At 40.7% G+C, this 18,372-nt stretch overlaps 1 protein-coding gene across 3 annotated transcripts in view; it reads left to right on the forward strand.

Moving 5' to 3' along the window:
* The window catches only part of LOC134207903 (uncharacterized), a 51,041-nt gene extending 36,916 nt beyond the window's left edge, over positions 1 to 14,125 (forward strand). For all 3 annotated transcript variants that reach the window (XM_062683946.1, XM_062683944.1, XM_062683945.1), the window contains exon 5: positions 13,208 to 14,125. In XM_062683946.1, the coding sequence (XP_062539930.1) occupies positions 13,208 to 13,561 (354 nt within the window). In that variant the 3' untranslated portion in view covers positions 13,562 to 14,125. The remainder of the gene's footprint in view (positions 1 to 13,207) is intronic.
* The last annotated feature ends 4,247 nt before the right edge of the window (positions 14,126 to 18,372 follow it).

Below are 18,372 nucleotides of genomic sequence, written 5' to 3' on the forward strand. Positions count from 1 at the left end.
AAGCTAGCCACTTGCCTGCACAAATTGATTGTCAGAATCTGGGAAAACGAACAGCTACCGGAGGAGTGGAAGAAAGGGGTTATATGCCCCATCTACAAGAAAGACGACAAGCTGGAGTGTGAGAACTTTCGAGCGATCACCATCCTTAATGCCGCCTACAAAGTGATATCCCAGATCATCTTCCGTCGTCTGTCACCAATAGTGAATGAGTTCGTGGGAAGTTATCAAGCCGGCTTCGTTGACGGCCGCTCGACAACAGACCAGATGTTTACTGTAAGGCAAATCCTTCAAAAATGCCGTGAATACCAGGTCCCAACGCATCATCTGTTCGTTGATTTCAAAGCGGCATATGACAGTATAGACCGGGTAGAGCTATGGAAAATTATGGACGAGAACAGCTTCCCTGGGAGCTTACCAGACTGATCAAAGCAACGGTGGATGGTGTGCAAAACTGTGTGAAGATTTCTGGCGAACACCGCGTCGGGAACTAAGACAAGGTGATGGACTTTCGTGCCTGTTGTTCAACATTGCGCTGCGCTAGAAGGTGTCGTGCGGAGAGCCGGGTGTAACAGCCGGGGTACGATTTTCAACAGATCCAGTCAATTTATTTGTTTCGCGGATGACATGGACATTGTCGGCCGAATATTTGCAAAGGTAGACCCGCCTGAAACGTGAAGCAACAAAAGTTGGACTGGCGTTGAATGCTTTAAAGACAAAGTACATGCTTGTGGGCGGAACCGAGCGCGACAGGGCCCGCCTGGGAAGCAGTGTTACGATAGACGGGGATACCTTCGAGGTGGTCGAGGAATTCGTCTACTCGGATCCTTGGTAACGGCTGATAACAATGTTAGTCGTGAAATACGAAGGCGCATCACCTGTGAAAGTCGGCCTACTACGGGCTCCAGAAGAAACTGCGGTCAAAAAAGATTCGCCACCGCACCAAATGTGTCATGTTCTTCTTCTTCTTTCTTCTTATTGGCATTACATCCCCACACTGGGACAGAGCCGCCCTGCAGCTTAGTGTTCATTAAGCTCTTCCACAGTTATTAACTGCGAGGTTTCTAAGCCAGGTTACCATTTTTGCATTCGTATATCATGAGGCTAGCACGATGATACTTTTATGCCCAGAGAAGTCGAGACAATTTCCAATCCGAAAATTGCCTAGACTGGCACCGGGAAACGAACCCAGCCACCCTCAGCATGGTCTTGCTTTGTAGCCGCGCGTCTTACAGCGTGGCTAAGGAAGGCCCCTAAATGTGTCATGTACAAGACGCAAATAAGATCGGTTGTCCTCTACGGAAATGAAACATGGACAATGCTCGAGGAGGAATTGCAAGCACTCGGAGTATTCGAGAGACGGGTGCTTAGGACCATCTTTGGCGGTGTGCAAGAAGACTGTGTGTGACGGCGAAGAATGAACCACGAGCTCGCCCAACTCTACGGCCAGTATCCAGAAGGTAGCTAAAGCCGGAAGAGTACGATGGGCAGGACATGTTGCAAGAATGTCGGACAGCAACCCAGCAAAGATGGTGTTCGCTTCCGATTCCGATTGGCGAGCGTGGGGCGTATTCGAGGATGGAGAGATGGAGAGATTGTGGCGTCAAATTGTTGATTCAGTGTTATCTGTTTAGATGTAGACTAAATAAATGAATGAATGAATAAATGATTATTCTTTATCATACAACTTCATAACTTGATTATCATAAAATGATAAGATGTGAGAACAAAGGAACTTGCGGTTGATTTGATACAGGCATACCTCGATAGTACGTACACCTCCGTAATTTTAGTGTACGTACTATCGAAGCAAAAAAACACCGAACAAAAAAAAATTTGTTTGTCTTTCTCTTTATTTGGAAGTGGTATAATGTTTATAAAACCGCTCGGAAGCCAAAATTTGGATAGACGGCTCTGTATTCTAAGCAAATTTATATTTGATATAGCACACGACGGACCAGCATTACTCAGCATTACTTACTTATTCTTGAAATGGTGCCTGTGAGGCTATTGTTCTTATGAAATATTGTATGTTAATACTTCGGGACATTCATAAATTACGTGATATTCGTGACGTTTTAAAGATATGTTACACATCATGCATAATTATGCATGTTATTACAAAAAGTGACGATTGGGGCTGGATCACAACATTTTTACGTGACGTATTTTATGGATTCCACCTATAGATTTTATGTAAATGAAAAGCTTTAAGGTTGTCCTGAACTGTCACTGTCATTGCGATTCTATTGGCTTTCTTACCAAAGCGACAAACTGTCAGCTATAGCAACAAATGCATCGCGTTGATTTGGAGGAACCTTCATTATAATTCGTAATTATATGGGGGAACGGTTCGGCACTTCATCCCATAGCTCCTATTTCCATCCCATCACAAACAAAGCAAAGAAAAGGAATTTGGTTTGGTACTTATTTTTGTGATTTTTTTCACCAGTGAGCACGCATGTTTGCAAAAAGAAGCGACGAGATTGGTTCTGTATTTCTTTGTTTTGCGATGAGATGAATATATGTTCAGTGAGATAGAAAACGGAACAGTTCCCCTACATAAGTACATTACACTAAGATGAGTATAAAGATAACAAAAAAACTGATTTCTAACTTTCTAAGTTATTTTAATTTTCTCGTCTGTAGAATCTTTTATGCCTTTCTCGTATAACAATGTGTAACGAAAAAGCTAAAAACTTTTTTTTTATAGGAGGTCTCGAGGGCCGACTTTTTATATACTTGATCGGTATCGGCTTGATAAATTGAGGTGCTGTCTGTCGATAAAGTATTTAAATCTAAATCATTGGATGTTGATCTACTCATAAACTGCAACTAGCGTGGATCTCTGGACAAAAAGTGCGGCATTGGATAATTTTTGGCAACATGGCCACTATTCAACACATTCTCGGCCAAACATAAAGATACCTTTTTCTGAAAATGTGGGGTTGTTCTTTGAAAACTAAGGAATTACTCCAAGAACATCCTCTGAAATTCTACTAGAATTTTTTTCGTATTTCAGATTGAAATTATTTTAAAACTTTATTTGAAATTTGTTTTGGCATTCATAAATATTTTCCTCTGAAAATTCCTTAGGAAATTCATTATTTTCAAATTTCTCCTAGATTTGTTTTAGATATTCTGCCAGGATTTTTTTTCCGAGAATATCTCCAGGAAATCGAAACTCAAACTCAAACCAAGAAATCCATCGTGAATTTTTTTTTTCAAAAATAACTTTAGGAAATTTTTTAGGAAATTCTTTCGGATACTCCTATTCTTCCCGAAAAAAAAACTTCCCGGAGCACTTCTTGAAGGAAATTTCTGCAGAATAATTTGAGAAAATTCTGTGGGAATTTTAAAAGAGATTCCTGAAAAAGTTCTTGAAGTAATTTCCGGGGAAATTATTGGCGGATTTTTTGGGAGAATACATGGAGGAATTTCTGGAATAAAAAGTTGCAGAGTTTCTCGAAGAATTTTCGGAGTTATTGTTTTAAGATTTTGCTGCGAATTCCTGGAAAAAATTCTCAGAAGATACTGAAGGGCATTATGGATGATTTTTCATAGAAATTTTAAGCGAAGTATCGTAAAAATTTTGAGAATGGCTGCAGGATCTTCCGGGAGAATCCCTTAAATAATTTCGAGAGGAATTTCAAGGTGAATTTTTGTAAGTAATTCCGAAAGAGTTTTGACCAGTAGTGGAAATCTGTAAACCTTGATCACAAAACAAGAGTAGGGCATGCAAAATACTCGCGAACACTTGTTTTGCCTTTTCTTGTCTACCTACTACTCGCAGAGGAAACAGAAAAGCGAACCCCGAAAAATGTTCGTGGAGCTTCGTGAGTCATTCGGGTTAATTTGCAAAATGTCATAAACCAACCTCGGAACATGATTCTCACGGATGTTCGAGCAAGAACACATTTGTTCATTGTTATTGTGTTTATGTTAAGTGAAATTTATCCATTTTATTCGAAGTAACCACAAATACTCGCGATCGTGATTTTTACTCGCGAAAAAAATACTGCCCTGCTTTTTGTCTTTGCTCTGCCCGTACTCGCGAACAAAGCAAGCGCTAGAAAAAATGCAGGCAGTAGGTTCGCGCGAGTATGGCATTTCTGGTAGGCCCAATTACACTCTTTTCTTACTCGTGAAGCGAGTATTTCCAGCACTGGTTTTGACGAAATTTATATTTTGTAGCCAGATGAATTGCAAGGAATTTCCAAAAGAATTCCCGGAGAAAAAAAACGGGAACAATTTTCCGGGAGAGTTCTTGGAGGAATTTCCGGAAGAATTCCTGGAGCGTGAGTATCAAGGGCTTCCACGTGAGTTTCTGAAGAAATCAATGACAATTTCCGGAAACACCTCGAAGTAATTAATGGAGAGATCTTGATGGAATTTCTGGAGTAACTCCAGAGAGAATACCCGGAGGAGTTTACATGGAAATTTCTGAATGATTTTCTGGTGGAAGTTCTGGTAAAGGGGATGTGGAAATTTCTAAGAGAATTCCTAAGAGAATTTCTGAAGAAATTACCAAGAAAATATTGGAATTTAGTGGGTATTTTTAGAAGGATTAACGGAGAAATATTTGGCTATAACTTAAGATGGATGTTCATAAAAATTCGCGAAGAAAATCCTAGAGGAACTTCCGGAGGAATTTCTGGAGGAACTTCCAAAGGAATTCCTGGAAAAACTTACAGAGAAGTATCTGGAAAAACTCCCGTAGGAATTCCCGGAGAAACTTTCGGAGGAATTCCTGGAGGAACATGCAGATAAATTCTGGAAAACTTGTAATACACGAAATTGATTTACGCTGACTTACGCCGCCGCCAATCACCACCACGCCACTGCCACTGGCAGAAAATGATCTATCACGCCTCACCGTCGATAAAATTTTAATCGACGCACAGGTCTAGATGATGATGATGATGATGATGGTCCCGCCACATACCCCTACAAAGGTTTGAGCTGGACGAGTTATCTTTAAGATAATTAAATAAGATCAATGTAATCGGTTTTGCAAACAAACGATCCGATTGTATATACAGATATAAAATCCAAAATAAAATTCCATACTGTACAGCAAAAATAAATTGGTAAAATGAACTAAAGAACTACACCTAGAATTTTTGTAAACAACAGTAGTGATACATGGAGCTCATCAAAAGCTAAACTTGTGAAACCTCTCGCACAGATTTCAAAAGCTCCGCCAAACATCGCGTTCTTTTCACAAACCAATATCGCAATCTAAAACTCACATGTATCTGAACATGGATCATTAGGTTCGACAACCAAACGCCAAAACCTGTGTAATCGCTCCATCGATAACAAATGTTTCGGGACATTCGCGAGTACAAAATAATCTACCAGAAGGCTTACTACTAATTCAAGAGCATGATTCAACAGTTCGAAATATGCAAGTTTTAAATAAATTCAAAATCATTCATATCTGTAATCCGCGCGCGATGCTCAAACTTTTGTAGACTACACAAAGAAAGGTTCAAAAATAAACTACGTCAATAAATTAAAATCCATCATCATCATCGAGGCGAACGTTATAGCTTATTAATGCCTCAATAAATAATAAAAATAAAAATGGTCCATAAAAATCATCCGTTGTTAAAAACTTCGTCAAGATACATGTGCTAACGGGTAAAAATTGCCGGGTAGCTGTTCAAAAGGCAGCTTTGACGTGTGAAATACATTGTCTCTTAAACTGTGTTAGCGTGACTGCACGTTTGATGTGTGAAGGCATCGAATTGAAAACATTTATACCTTTAAAAACAAAGAGTTTTGTGAAGCGCCATACAGAAAATAGGGTGTTCTCACATTATCCGCGTGTCTAGTATTATAACTATGAATATCACTTCCTCTTTCAATTCGATCACACAAATATCGAGGCAGTAAACCGTTTATTACTTTAAAAATGAACACCATAGTCAAGTACACTATTCTTTGCTTCACTGACAGCCATTGTAAGGCGTCCAACAGGAAAGTTGAGGAAGTGATAGAATATCAAGTTAAATAATGTGTGGAATTTTCGACCAAGGTATCCCAGGAAGAACCCTTGGGAGAAACTACTGTTCCAGGATAAACTTCTTCGGAAATCCCAGTAAGACGTCCCAGAAGAAATTTTCGACCAAAAATTTTCCTCGTTTTAGTAACGCTGCTAACTTGTTTCTCAAAAAAAATTGTTACCGACAAGTGGACAGAATGGAACGAAACTTAATGTAAACTTAATTAAATAATAAAATATCTTACCGAAAATTCAATTTTATGAATCACCATTCCCATGATGGAATTAATTTACTCATCGTGAAATATTTTTTGGTCTATCAGGTGAACTAATGCAGGGGGACTAACGAACTGGAACTAATTTCCTTGATAGATAAAATAATTCGTAAAAATAATAATTGAGCAAGTGGATAGCTATAGCTATTATAATCTGCTTTCTAAGAAAATAATACCCATAAAATTTCAATTATTGCTGATACCAGTCTTATGCCGATGACATACTCACGCGAGTGCGTGTGCGAACGCGTACAAGACAAAAGAATTCCTCTTGCTGATATTCTGCTTTATGAGGATTTGGACGCGCTCAGCATCGCTCAGCTGTTTCAAATGTCCATTAAATTTTTTAAAATGATAGTATAATATGTGTTACGTAAGACTGGCAAACATTTATGACACGCTGCTTTTTCAAAGTCTTGCTACTAATTTCGTTATAAGCTCACGATGGTGTTTGAATCAGTTGTGAAATTATTACGTAACATATGAAGGACCCCCACATGTGCCATGATCAGAAAATTGAGCATGTGCCATGATACAGAAAATTTACGAAAAAAAAAAGTTTTTTGTACGTACTAGGTAAAATGTACGTATAATCGAGGGTACGCACTATCGAGGTATGCCTGTACTACCATCATGACTAGGTGGTTTCTTTTTTAAAACACACGTAATGGTTCAAATTTGGATCAGAATAAAACGTGGTTATTTTCTTAACGAAGGATTGTTTTGTAGAATATTTAAATCGATGTGCCGTTTTAATTAAATAAATAACCCATACAGTTTATTTTCACTGCACGTAATGATTTATGGGTTTAACGGGTTTGTTAACTGCAGAAAATCGACGATGCATATTCTTAAAGTAACCTCGGTACGATAATTTCAACTGCAACATCATTTTGCGTGAGGGAAGTCGAGAAACTTTCCAACACAAAGTTTCATATTACGGTAGCCTCACACCTCGGGAATTTGGTTCGCGGTTTTTTTTTTCTCGCGTGTTTTACATATTATACTATGTTGGGCACGAATTATTCGAAATTTAGCACGGATAATCACAATCCCGGACCCATTTAAGATACACGGGCCGCGAGGACTAAAATCCGGCGGAAAGTTTTCCCAAGATGTAAGGTTATTTTTACCTCAAAGAAAGCCTCTCGTTAGTCCGGCTAATTCAGATTTTTCCAGAATAAAAAGTACAAACACTCATTTAAATATATTATCCTGTCTGTTTTCAAATGGCTGTGGGTTTATTTTGGTTCATTTGTATTGATTTGACAATCGGATTAACTAGAGAAATATTTCGCGGGGGTTTACTATAAATTAAAAATAATAAGGATGAATGACCCATTTTGCATTAGATTTTTATAAGCTATTTTGAAAAGCAACATCTCCCGTGCCCATTTATCCAATAACGTTGCTTTCCTCCTCTGTATTTCCAGCCCAGTTCACCCATTAATACTTCACATAACATATTCTATCTGCGAAATCCTTATAAATTTCCAAGTTATACGACATTTAAGCGCTATCGATGAAAATGAACCGTCGGTAAAATTTCCGCCATTTGATTTGTTTTGGCAATCGCTCCTTCAACCTTCCTTCAGTCGATCATCTTAGAGTTATTAGCATCTTTCCTAATACTAATTCTAGTTTGGGACGATTTTTGTCACGGTATTTAGTTCTGGGCATTACCTTCGTTATCGCTTTTTTCATGAAATGATTCAGATAATCACAAGTTTGGTAGAACCAATTAAACTTATTAAACCAAAATTTCGGGGTATAGTGGTATCGTACTACAGATGTCAAGTTGTTCCCGGGTTGGTACCCCTAAAAATACTTGTTTCGAATAATCCAGCAACAAACCGCGTTGTAGTTTTAGCATCCAGCCCCGTAGTGCTTGAATATATACGAGCCTATACCAAAATAACTAATGAGTAATGCAATTGTGTTATAATAAATAATAAAAACCCAGATTAATCCACCTAGCGGTGATGGTGCCTTTCTCGTTTCTTTCGAGTGAGAAATTTCTACGCACTTTCGGTGAAAAAAAAATCATAAGGGTTGTGTACAAGACACGACCGCCCGACGTAAACCTGAGCTCGAGCTGAGCGAGCATGATTCAAGGTCAGATCTATCTATACTATATGTAAACAGTAGAGTAGAAAGCGAAAGGGACCAAGCCTTAATCACTTTAGAGGAAGGAAGTTTTTGATGGGTGGGATTAGTGGATTTTTGGGTATTTTGGAGGGATTTCGCGTGCTTTGCCGTTTGGGTGGAAAATTGTGGTCGGATAGGTCGGACTCGCTTTTAATATTTCCGCGTGTTTTGATGGACTCGCCCTGAGTCTCGCCGGGCATACAAATATTGCTGCTTCACAAGCAAACGATTTAATCGTCTGCTTGGCGCTAAAGTGAAGTCAGTCGAAGGAAACCAGAATCGAATCCAACCGATCTTGAACCGTTTCAACCGTCACACACTCACCAAAGGGCGTGGCTACAGGTTCAACTTTATTGATTACAAAAAGCAGCTCTTCCGCGCGCGCGAGCCATTTCGTTCGAGATGTCGCGAAGAGCAGACCGTGGTACCACCTTCAGCATTGGCGGAGCTGCTACCGGAAATTTTATTCCCGGCGATGGTGTGGCTCGCGTGGTCGTCGTCATTAACATTAGCAGCGCTCAGATTAAATTTTCTTGTATGAAGTAGGACGAATGACCGCTTTGGCAGGTTTTGTTCTTTTAATGGGGGGGCGCAATATTCTTTGATATGCAAAGAATGTTTAGGCCAAATTTGAGCATAATAACCTGGTAACAGAAAAACCCTTGACAATAATAGAACAAAACCTGCCAAAGCCGTAATTTCCCCTACTAACGATTGGCTACCATCAATGAAAGTAGCTCTTATGTCACAACTTGAGGCGAGATGAATTTTGATCAAAGTAAAATTAATTGCTTGGTAATGGCAGATTGTTTTCCGTCCGTAGTAGAATCACGAGATCACGATTCAGAGAAAGACATAATTTTGACGCGCGCTCGCGATTCTACATACATACAGAAAACATACGATGATTCAACTCATCCATGAGTTTTTAGGTGCTGAGTTGGGCTTGATTTGAATAGTCCATCCATGAGTTTTTACCACAACAGACCAAACCACAGGCGTTATCGCTGGAACCGCGCTGGTCCGTTCTCCGTGACATCCAGAATGAAAATGACGCGCGCACGCGAAACATGGGGCTTTTTATACACAGGGAAAACGAAGCAGTGGATCAAAAGGCCCGTACCATACTGCAATCTGATGTCCGTGTTGGGGATTTATGAACGGAATTGAATATTTCACCCGTTTTGGAAAGAAATAACATTTTCAATAGTATAACGTTTGTAATCAATAGTATCAATAGAATTGGCAAATTGCTGGAGAGTTTCCGAATCTATTGATAAGCAAATCTTTAAAATCCATAGAAAGATAAAGACGCTATTAGCGTTTGAAATCTATCCTAATTTCGTGACGGTCTCGAATTTGGAAATTTCGGTTTTACACCCTGTATCTGAGTCTTCCCCTTAGACGTAGTTTACGTCAGAAGTATTTTGACCATAACTTTTGAGCCTATAGTCCGATCCGGCCAATTTTCAACAGGAAACAATGGGACCGAATTCTGCATCGAATGGAACTTCTTGCGAGCAAATCGGCTGAGGGCAGGCTTGTAAAATGTCATCTGCATGTCATTTGACTAATTTGGTAATAACTTTCTTCAGAAGTAAAATTCACATCATAATTTTAGCTGTACTCATAACGGTTGAGTAGGGCTATATTTTTGTTCAAGGGTACGTGGCTCTAAATATAACATCTAATGCTGGAGACTGAAAACTGTCCAAAATGTCACGTGTCATTCGACATAATGTCATTTGAATGACATTTTGCCTCCCACGCCCCAGATTACATATTTACAGCAATGTCTTGTCAGACAAAGTTGTAGGCACATTTAAGCGCTATAAGTTCGTCATACATCAATAATCAACAGCTAACTTCTGAAAAAAGGTCTAGAAAAATTATACAAACGATTGCAAATGACATTTTACAACACTGTGAGGGTACATATGTGACTAAAATGAGTGAGATTTTGAAAAATGTATTTTGGCCATAACTCCGAATCCCATAGTCCGATTCCGCCAATTTTCAACACGAAACAATGGGACAAGATTCGTCGAATGCAATTTGTTGCGAGAAAATCCCTTAAAGAAAAGTGCCTTAAAAATGAGTGAGAATTTTGTACGTGTTTCTCATGTAAAAAAATGAATTTTGGCCGTAACTTCGAAACCCATAGTCCGATTGGGCAAATTTTCAATACGAAACAATTGGGCAAGATTCTACGTTGAATGAAACTTGTTGCAAGTAAATCAGCTAAAAGTAAGTGCCTAAAAAGTGAGTGAGAATTTTTCTTATAAAAATACATATTTTGGTCAGAATTCCGAAGCCCATAGTCCGATTCGGCCAATTTTCAATACGAAACAATGGGACAAGATTCCGCGTCGAATGCAATTTATTGTGAGAAAATCCGTTAAAGATAAGAGCCTGAAAAATGAGTGACATTATTTTGCGCACACACATACACACACACGCACACACAGACATCACCTAAATTCGTCAAGCTGAGTCGATCGGTATATAACACTATGGGTCTCCGGGACTCCTATCAAAAGTTCGTTTTTGGAGTGAACATATAGCCTTTACGTATACTTTGTATACGAGAAAGGCAAAAAGGCAAAAAAATAAACTTTGGCCATATCTGTTTAATACCGATCTGTTTGATTTTCAATACGAAATAATGGAACAAGATTCTGCGTCGAATGCAACTTGTTGCAGGCAAATCGGCTAAAAGTAAGTGCCTAAAAAATGAGTGAGAATTTTTCTTGTCAACAAATGTATTTTGGCCATTACTTCGAATCCCATTGTTCGATTCGGCCAATTTTCAATACGAAACAATGGGATGAGATTTCGCGTCGAACGAAACTTAATGCGAGCAAATCGGTTAAGCATAAGTGCCTAAAAAATGAGTGAGAATTTTGTACGTGTTTCTCATGTGAAAAAGTGGATTTTGGCCATAACTTCGAAACCCATAGTCCGATCTGTCCAATTTTCAATACGAAACAATGGGACAAGATTCTGCGTTGAATGAAACTTGTTGCGAGTAAATCAGCTAAGAGTAAGTGTTTAAAAGTGAGTGAGAATTTTGTTGTAAAAATATATTTTGGCCATAACTCCGAAGCCCATAGTCCGATTCGGCCAATTTTCAATACGAAACAATGGGACAAGATTCCGCGTCGAATGCAACTTGTTGCGAGCAAATCGGTTAATGATAAGTGCCTGAAAAATGAGTGAGATTATTTTGCGCACACACATACACACACACATACACACACACATACACACACACACATACACACACACATACACACACACATACACACACACATACACACACACATACACACACACATACACACAGACATCACTTCAATTCGTCGAGCTGAGTCGATCGGTATATAACACTATGGGTCTCCGGGACTCCTATAAAAAGTTCGTTTTTGGAGCGATCATATAGCCTTTACGTATACTTTGTATACGAGAAAGGCAAAAAATAGGTTTATCTCTAACCTTTTACGCCATAAGATATTGAATCAGTCTTAACAAAAATGCTTTGGACACGCGTTGTTTTCCCGTTTCTGAATCATCATGTATATGGTGTTGGCGTCGTTCAAAACAATCAGTCGCTTACCAAGGCGATTTCCAATAGATTTCCATTTGTACAAGACGAGTCAGCCTTGAGCTGAAAGTTTCCTAATAAAGACATAAAAAAAGATTTCTGTTCCACCTATTCCTTTTTAGTACGCTCATAAAGATGCAGAGGATTCCTCGGTTTCTTGTAGCACTAAGTGTCGAATTAATGTTGGCCGGCATCGTTATTAATCTTGAATTAAAGATACTCCGAATCATGTACAGTGAGAATAGCTTTTTAGTCCCGAGAAAACTATTCAATTGATGAGCTGCGCATTATTTGTTGTTTCTCAGCCAATCACGACTAGCAACTACGATGTGTACAGGCAATCCTGCTAAGCTAAGTTATTCCGAATCAAATGTAAGGAAAAAAGATACTAGTGAAATCTCTTATTTTATATTTTTTGATTTCTTATTTTTATTTTTATTACGAGATTTGAAGTGTATAATTCGAACGTTGCCACCCTGATTTCTTCTGAGTTTTCATGGGAAGCACTGTAAGTTAATGTTTGAATACTAATAGATGGTAGAGCATGGACTTTATTGTGTCCCAACCCAGAAGCACTTAGCCTGATAGGCTGGCCCACACCCTTATAAGCCGTTATAAGCGCGCCTTATTTAAAACCCGTATGGCGTTGAGAGCAATTGAATATGGGAGATGGCTTGGACACTGTTTTACACTTCGTTGTTTGCATTCATTAGGTTCGCTTCACTTGTACACTAGCGGGGATAGTTTCAAGTGCCAATAAGATGCATAGTTGATTAATTAACTACAGTGGAATTCACGTCTAGCTAAAAAATACTTGAATATAGATATAAAAGAAAAGAAAAACCACGTCTAGCTTACTGGGAACGTTTCATCAATATTCAATATAGGGGAAATAGTCCGTTTTCCATCTCACTAACATTTATTCATCTCATCGCGAAACAAAGTACAACACCGATTTCATCGTTTCTTTTTCCTAACATGCTGAAAAAAATCTTAAAAATGAGAAACTAATCAAATTCCTTTCCATTGCTTTGTTTTTTGTGGGATGAATATCGGAGCTATGAGATAAAGTCCAGGAGCAGTAACCCTATAACTATCCGATAGGATATCTAATCACTCAGCACACGAAGGTTCTAGCCCTGACAAAACACTTTCCCTCCTCCTCCATTCCAGGAAACTAAGAGACCTTCGAAGGAGATGCAGGTGACGATCGCCCGGCAGCTCGGGCTGGAGCCGACCACGGTGGGAAACTTCTTCATGAACGCCCGGCGCCGATCGATGGACAAGTGGAAGGACGAATCGATGAAGGCGGCCCGGAACGGTGGCGGTGGCGGCGGTGTCGGAAGCAGCGGGCTCGGTCTCGGCATGATCGGCGGCGGCGGTAGCAACAGCAGCAGCAACGATAACCTTATCCTGGAGCACCTGAAGGACGACTCGTCGGACGACGCACTCGGCGGCTACGATAGTTCGTTTGCGTCCGACGGCGGGCCCATGGAACATAACTATCAGCAGCACGTTCTCAACTAATAAATTAATTTAATTTAAATTCAATATGGACGCCCTGTCGCGACTCACACATAGACCCACACACAGTCACAAAGCAGCAAGGCAAGCAAGTGTAGAACAAATGGAAGCGAGGTCGAAACGATCGACGGGGGAGAATTAAATGAATTCACACGCGAAAAAAAAACAAATAAGGAAATGCAAACGCTAGCTAAATATAAACAAAATCACAACAATATGAGGAAAAAGAAAACACATTTAGTAGGATTAATCAGAGTACTACAAAACACAAAACAAGAAAAAAAAGTAACAAAAAATCGTAGGTGTGTGGCTATTCACGAAAGCTTGTGAGAAACAGAACAAAAGTAAATAATGAAAATACAAGTAACTGAGTAAGGATTAGTAGGTTTTCTTTGCATTTTAAACCAAATTTAATTTAATTTAAATTATTAACTGAAGAAGTAAAGGAAAACAAAATCTAGTCTGTTCTTTCAAAAAACAAAATAAGTACTAAGACAAACACTGTACATGTACTGTAAAGTTGAACCCTATCATTAAATGATTTCAAATACTGAAAAAGAAACTAAATATGGTTGTGTTTCATTTGCTTTGTTTATTTGACCTTGGATGGATTCTTGAAGACTTATTTACCGAAGCATGCTATTGATTGACGTGCAAAAAATAGGTGAAATTGTACAATAATTGAGGACGAAAGACCAACAGACTGAGTGGGGAAGCCATGCGGATGAACCATATCAATTGTAGTAGGGTGGTGCCATTGGCCTGTGCATATCTTATTTTACCGTAACGTGGAGTTATGAATCCAACTCCATTTGAATTTTCTAGAAATTTGACCTAGCACAGGCCATTTTCTGTCTAATTTGAGATGCTCCGAGTGAAGATATTGATGGACTAAGTACAAAAACAGGGTTGACTGGGGTAAAATGAGATTGATATCTCCACTGTAAGCTTTGTGCGGTGATTGAAACCATCTGAGACTATTCGACTCTCCAAAGATTTTTACTTTAGAAAATGTATAGGTTTTCAAATTTATCTCACTCCGAACTGAGAGACTTAATTCTATTACGATTCGAATCGTTTTTTCCCACAGTGCACTGTTCGATGGTAAAGACCGAAGCATTCCGAGTAGAAACACGTTGAATAGGTAATACAAGTTACCTTGACACTGGGGAAATGCATGACCATGGAATGACCGTTCACCAGCTCGGTTTGGGTTCCCTGGGATATACATGCTACTTGAATCCATTTTGAATAGGGTTGTGCCTTGTGCAGGATTCTGATTTTTCAGAAACCGGATGAGGGCTGCAAGATTGATAGAATTTACGATCGACATGATCCTTCGGGCACTACTGACGCATAAGGTGCTCCACAGAATTAGGGACACAACAAATCTCAAATGTAGGAGGCTCAAGTGCGACCGGTACGCAGTCGGGAGATAACTTGTTGATCCTTACGACCGAGGCAGAGAGGCAGTATTGTTGGCTCTTCAAAGACTATCCAAATCCACGTTGACAACTTTATTTTACTTACTTATGGGTCCCATACACCCCCAGTGGTGCAAAGGGCCGACTTGAAAGATCTCCATCCTGAGGGATGTCCAGCTATTGCTTTAACACTTTAACCTGTTGCCAGGCTAGCTTAAGGTCGACTTATTTTTCTATTCCTTCTATTTCTTTATTGAGGCTGTACCGCCATGAGCCTTTGGGTCTGACTCTGCTGCGATGACCAGCTGGATTCCAGTCTAGGGTTTGTTTACAGGATTTGTTTCCGCCCCTACGATCTCGAATTTCTGTTGCTATCGACCTCTGGTGGCAACGACGATGGAGATCGTTATTTCAGATCCAGTTGTGAGGCTATGCCAGACATGAATTGACGACTTTAATAGTTCATATTTTCATGTCAGTCAAAGGAACGGAAGTGGTGAAACGCCGGCTTTGATAGCCGACTCCAGCTGGTAGATCCACAAAAATATTGCCAGGCACTTCGCATCGCCCTGGAGTCCAGGCAAGAGCTGTCGGCTGGTGTGAGTTCGCAAAAATGCTCAGGACCCAGGAATGCTTGGATTGCAGCGATGGCGCTGGTAGAGTCATTGATGACGAGGACCGGTCGGTGCGACGAACTGCAGAGAAAATACTGCTTTGCTTTGGGAGGTTATGAGAAATGGGTAAATTGGTTCCCAATATCTCGGGACGCAGATTGCTCCGTATACGTGTGTTCGAATGCCACTCCGTGCTAATGGGGCATATGCAGATGTAGATGGGAGGAGGTCCGAAGTAGATTGGACCTAATGATGGGCAAGGTAGGTGAGCTGTAGTTCATACAGCAGGCTAGCGCCACTTTCGCTAGTTCCATATGTGGAGTAGCAAGGCCCTGTTGTTCACCCTGTAGGGACGGAAGAACATCTGTACCAAGTTGACCCTTGCACAGCAGTTGACCCTCACGGACCGAAAATTGAGCAGGAACGTCAGACCCCATTTGATCGATATCTCAAGAACATTGACGGTCTTCCAGTTGGAAATAAGTTGGACACCTAGACGCTGATAGCTGTCAGCTGGTACCTCCTTTGACATATGCGATCGCGAATACATTAGCTCGCTGTTATGGTGAACCCTACAGATGTAGCGCTGCGTTAGCTTTAACGCAGCTTGGGTCCGGTCGTCGGCGTAGATGAAGACGTTGATCTTTAGACCGGGATGACGGAAGAGTCCTTGCATGGTGACAAAAATAGTGTAACCGCCAAGACTGACCCTTGGAGAGCACAAGCGCTTACAAAGTGTTGTTGAACGCCTTCAAGATGTCCAGGGAGACTAGGTCAGCATGCTTACCTTGCTCGAAAGTATCCTGGAGAACGTTCCCTAGCTCAACGAAGTATGAACCTGTCCCACACCCTATAGGATTTCTTTTGAGCCCGGAATCACAAAGTTCGGTTTCGGAGGAAAATCCCAGCAAATTCCAGACTGCTGGTCTAGAGCCAAAAGCAGTCTTTGGGGTGGGTGCTCAAGACCTCTTGTGGGGTCCTGGTCTCAGGGCGTACGAACGTAGGAGAGTTTTCGGATCACGGCAACCTAATTTACGAAAATTACTCAATGTCGCTTTATTGGGCTACTCCACTTCATACCCTGGCTCTTCTTGACTTCCCGCCAATTGTCAACGGGTCGGATCGACGTCGTGGCGATCGTCGAATGAAGCCGCCGGGGAGGTGGAACTTCTGGAACTTGCGATAACTTGGACGGTTCCGGAGGTATTCCACCGGAGCCAGCAGGTGGGTCGATGCGGGAGGCTTGGATGGGGTAGCGTCACGGCGATTCCCGAATGTGGCGGAGGGTGATAGCCACGTGATCTTCACTTTTTCGGCGGTTTTTCTGAGAAACCACAAAGAAGTCGGCTTGGGTGGAGTCACGTTAACTGGACTCCAAATGGGGGGCGGTAAGGCATCCCGTAGAATGTTGATTCCCAATGCAATTAGAGGAGGGCGGGACCAACTGCGACAACGTCTTATTGCAAAAAGAATGGCGGTCGAGTGGTTGGTTAACGGGGTCGAAATCCGCGTGATTCAGCAGGAGGACGCCAGCAACGGACGTGGTGATCTCGAAGGGTGACAAACATCGGGCTACAACCAAGGACTGTCCAAAGCGAGCGGCGTTTTTGGAAATCTGCACCCTTCCGGCCGAGGGCAACCCACCGCTCTAAACTTCGGAGCAACTAGTTCCGATTTTTACCCAACTGGCAACGCTACTATGCGAGTGCAAAACACGCTTCGACCAGATCTTCATTGAAAATGGCTGCTAGGGTGGGTCTGGTCAATTGAAACGCTTGCTCACCTAAGACCCAAGTAGCACACGCAACATCTAACAAAAAGCAGCTTGTTTCTATTCGGTTTCATTAAAGGCATTGGTAAAACATCGAAGCACGAAAAAGTTGCATCAAGATGTCAAAAACATTCGAGTTGTGATCAATGTTTCATTAATATTGCAATGCAGTACGTGTTTGACATTTGGAAACAAACAATCAAAGAATACTGCACTTTATGTTGCAAACACGAAACAAAATCATCAAGTTGCATATTTTTTACCATGTAACTCCAATGCGTCTTTCAAAATTTATTTGTTTGTTTAAATTAAGTTGCAGAAAAGTTGAGTGTGTCTTCATGTTTTATTTATCATCGTTCAACGTTTTGCCAACTCACAATTTTTTTCCGTTGATGGTGCAATCAAGTAACAGAAAACCCTAGTACAAAACTTCATAATCGTATGTTTTTTATGGTGAGTCAATATGCAGTCCCTTCGAAGTGTTGAATGGTCCTGCGGTAGAGTGGAGGACTATCAATCGCAAGATCCATAAATCGAATCCAGTTTTATATTTTTATTTTATTTTTTCCGCTGTAGTATGTTGCAACATTATTGCAATTTTACTGCAATCGAAAGATGTTTCCGTAGGCTCCACCTCTTGCGCTTTTTAGATTGCAAGAGAGTTATATTTGATGGCGAATATGCAAAGATTGTTTCTTTCCGAATAGTTGCAACACAGTGAAATGTTCAGTAGTGAAACAAGTTGTGCTGCTTGGGGAGCAAAATCATTGAGCTGGCTGGTTTCCTCGACGCGAGAGAGATCGACGTGGCCTTCATCACGGAAACGCACCTAAAGCCCGATGTTAGTGTACATATTCCGGAGATAGTATAGTGAGACTGGATCAGTCCAACTCGTTAGGGTAGAAGTCACCACTTCCATCGGAATAATCAAGCCAAGGACATCGATGGTACATCGGTCGCCCTTAGGAGGGACATTGCCAAGCTTACTCGGCGTCAAGATCAGTA

Source organism: Armigeres subalbatus, chromosome 1 (genome assembly GCF_024139115.2).
Source record: "Armigeres subalbatus isolate Guangzhou_Male chromosome 1, GZ_Asu_2, whole genome shotgun sequence".
In the NCBI taxonomy this organism is placed as follows: domain Eukaryota; kingdom Metazoa; phylum Arthropoda; class Insecta; order Diptera; family Culicidae; genus Armigeres; species Armigeres subalbatus.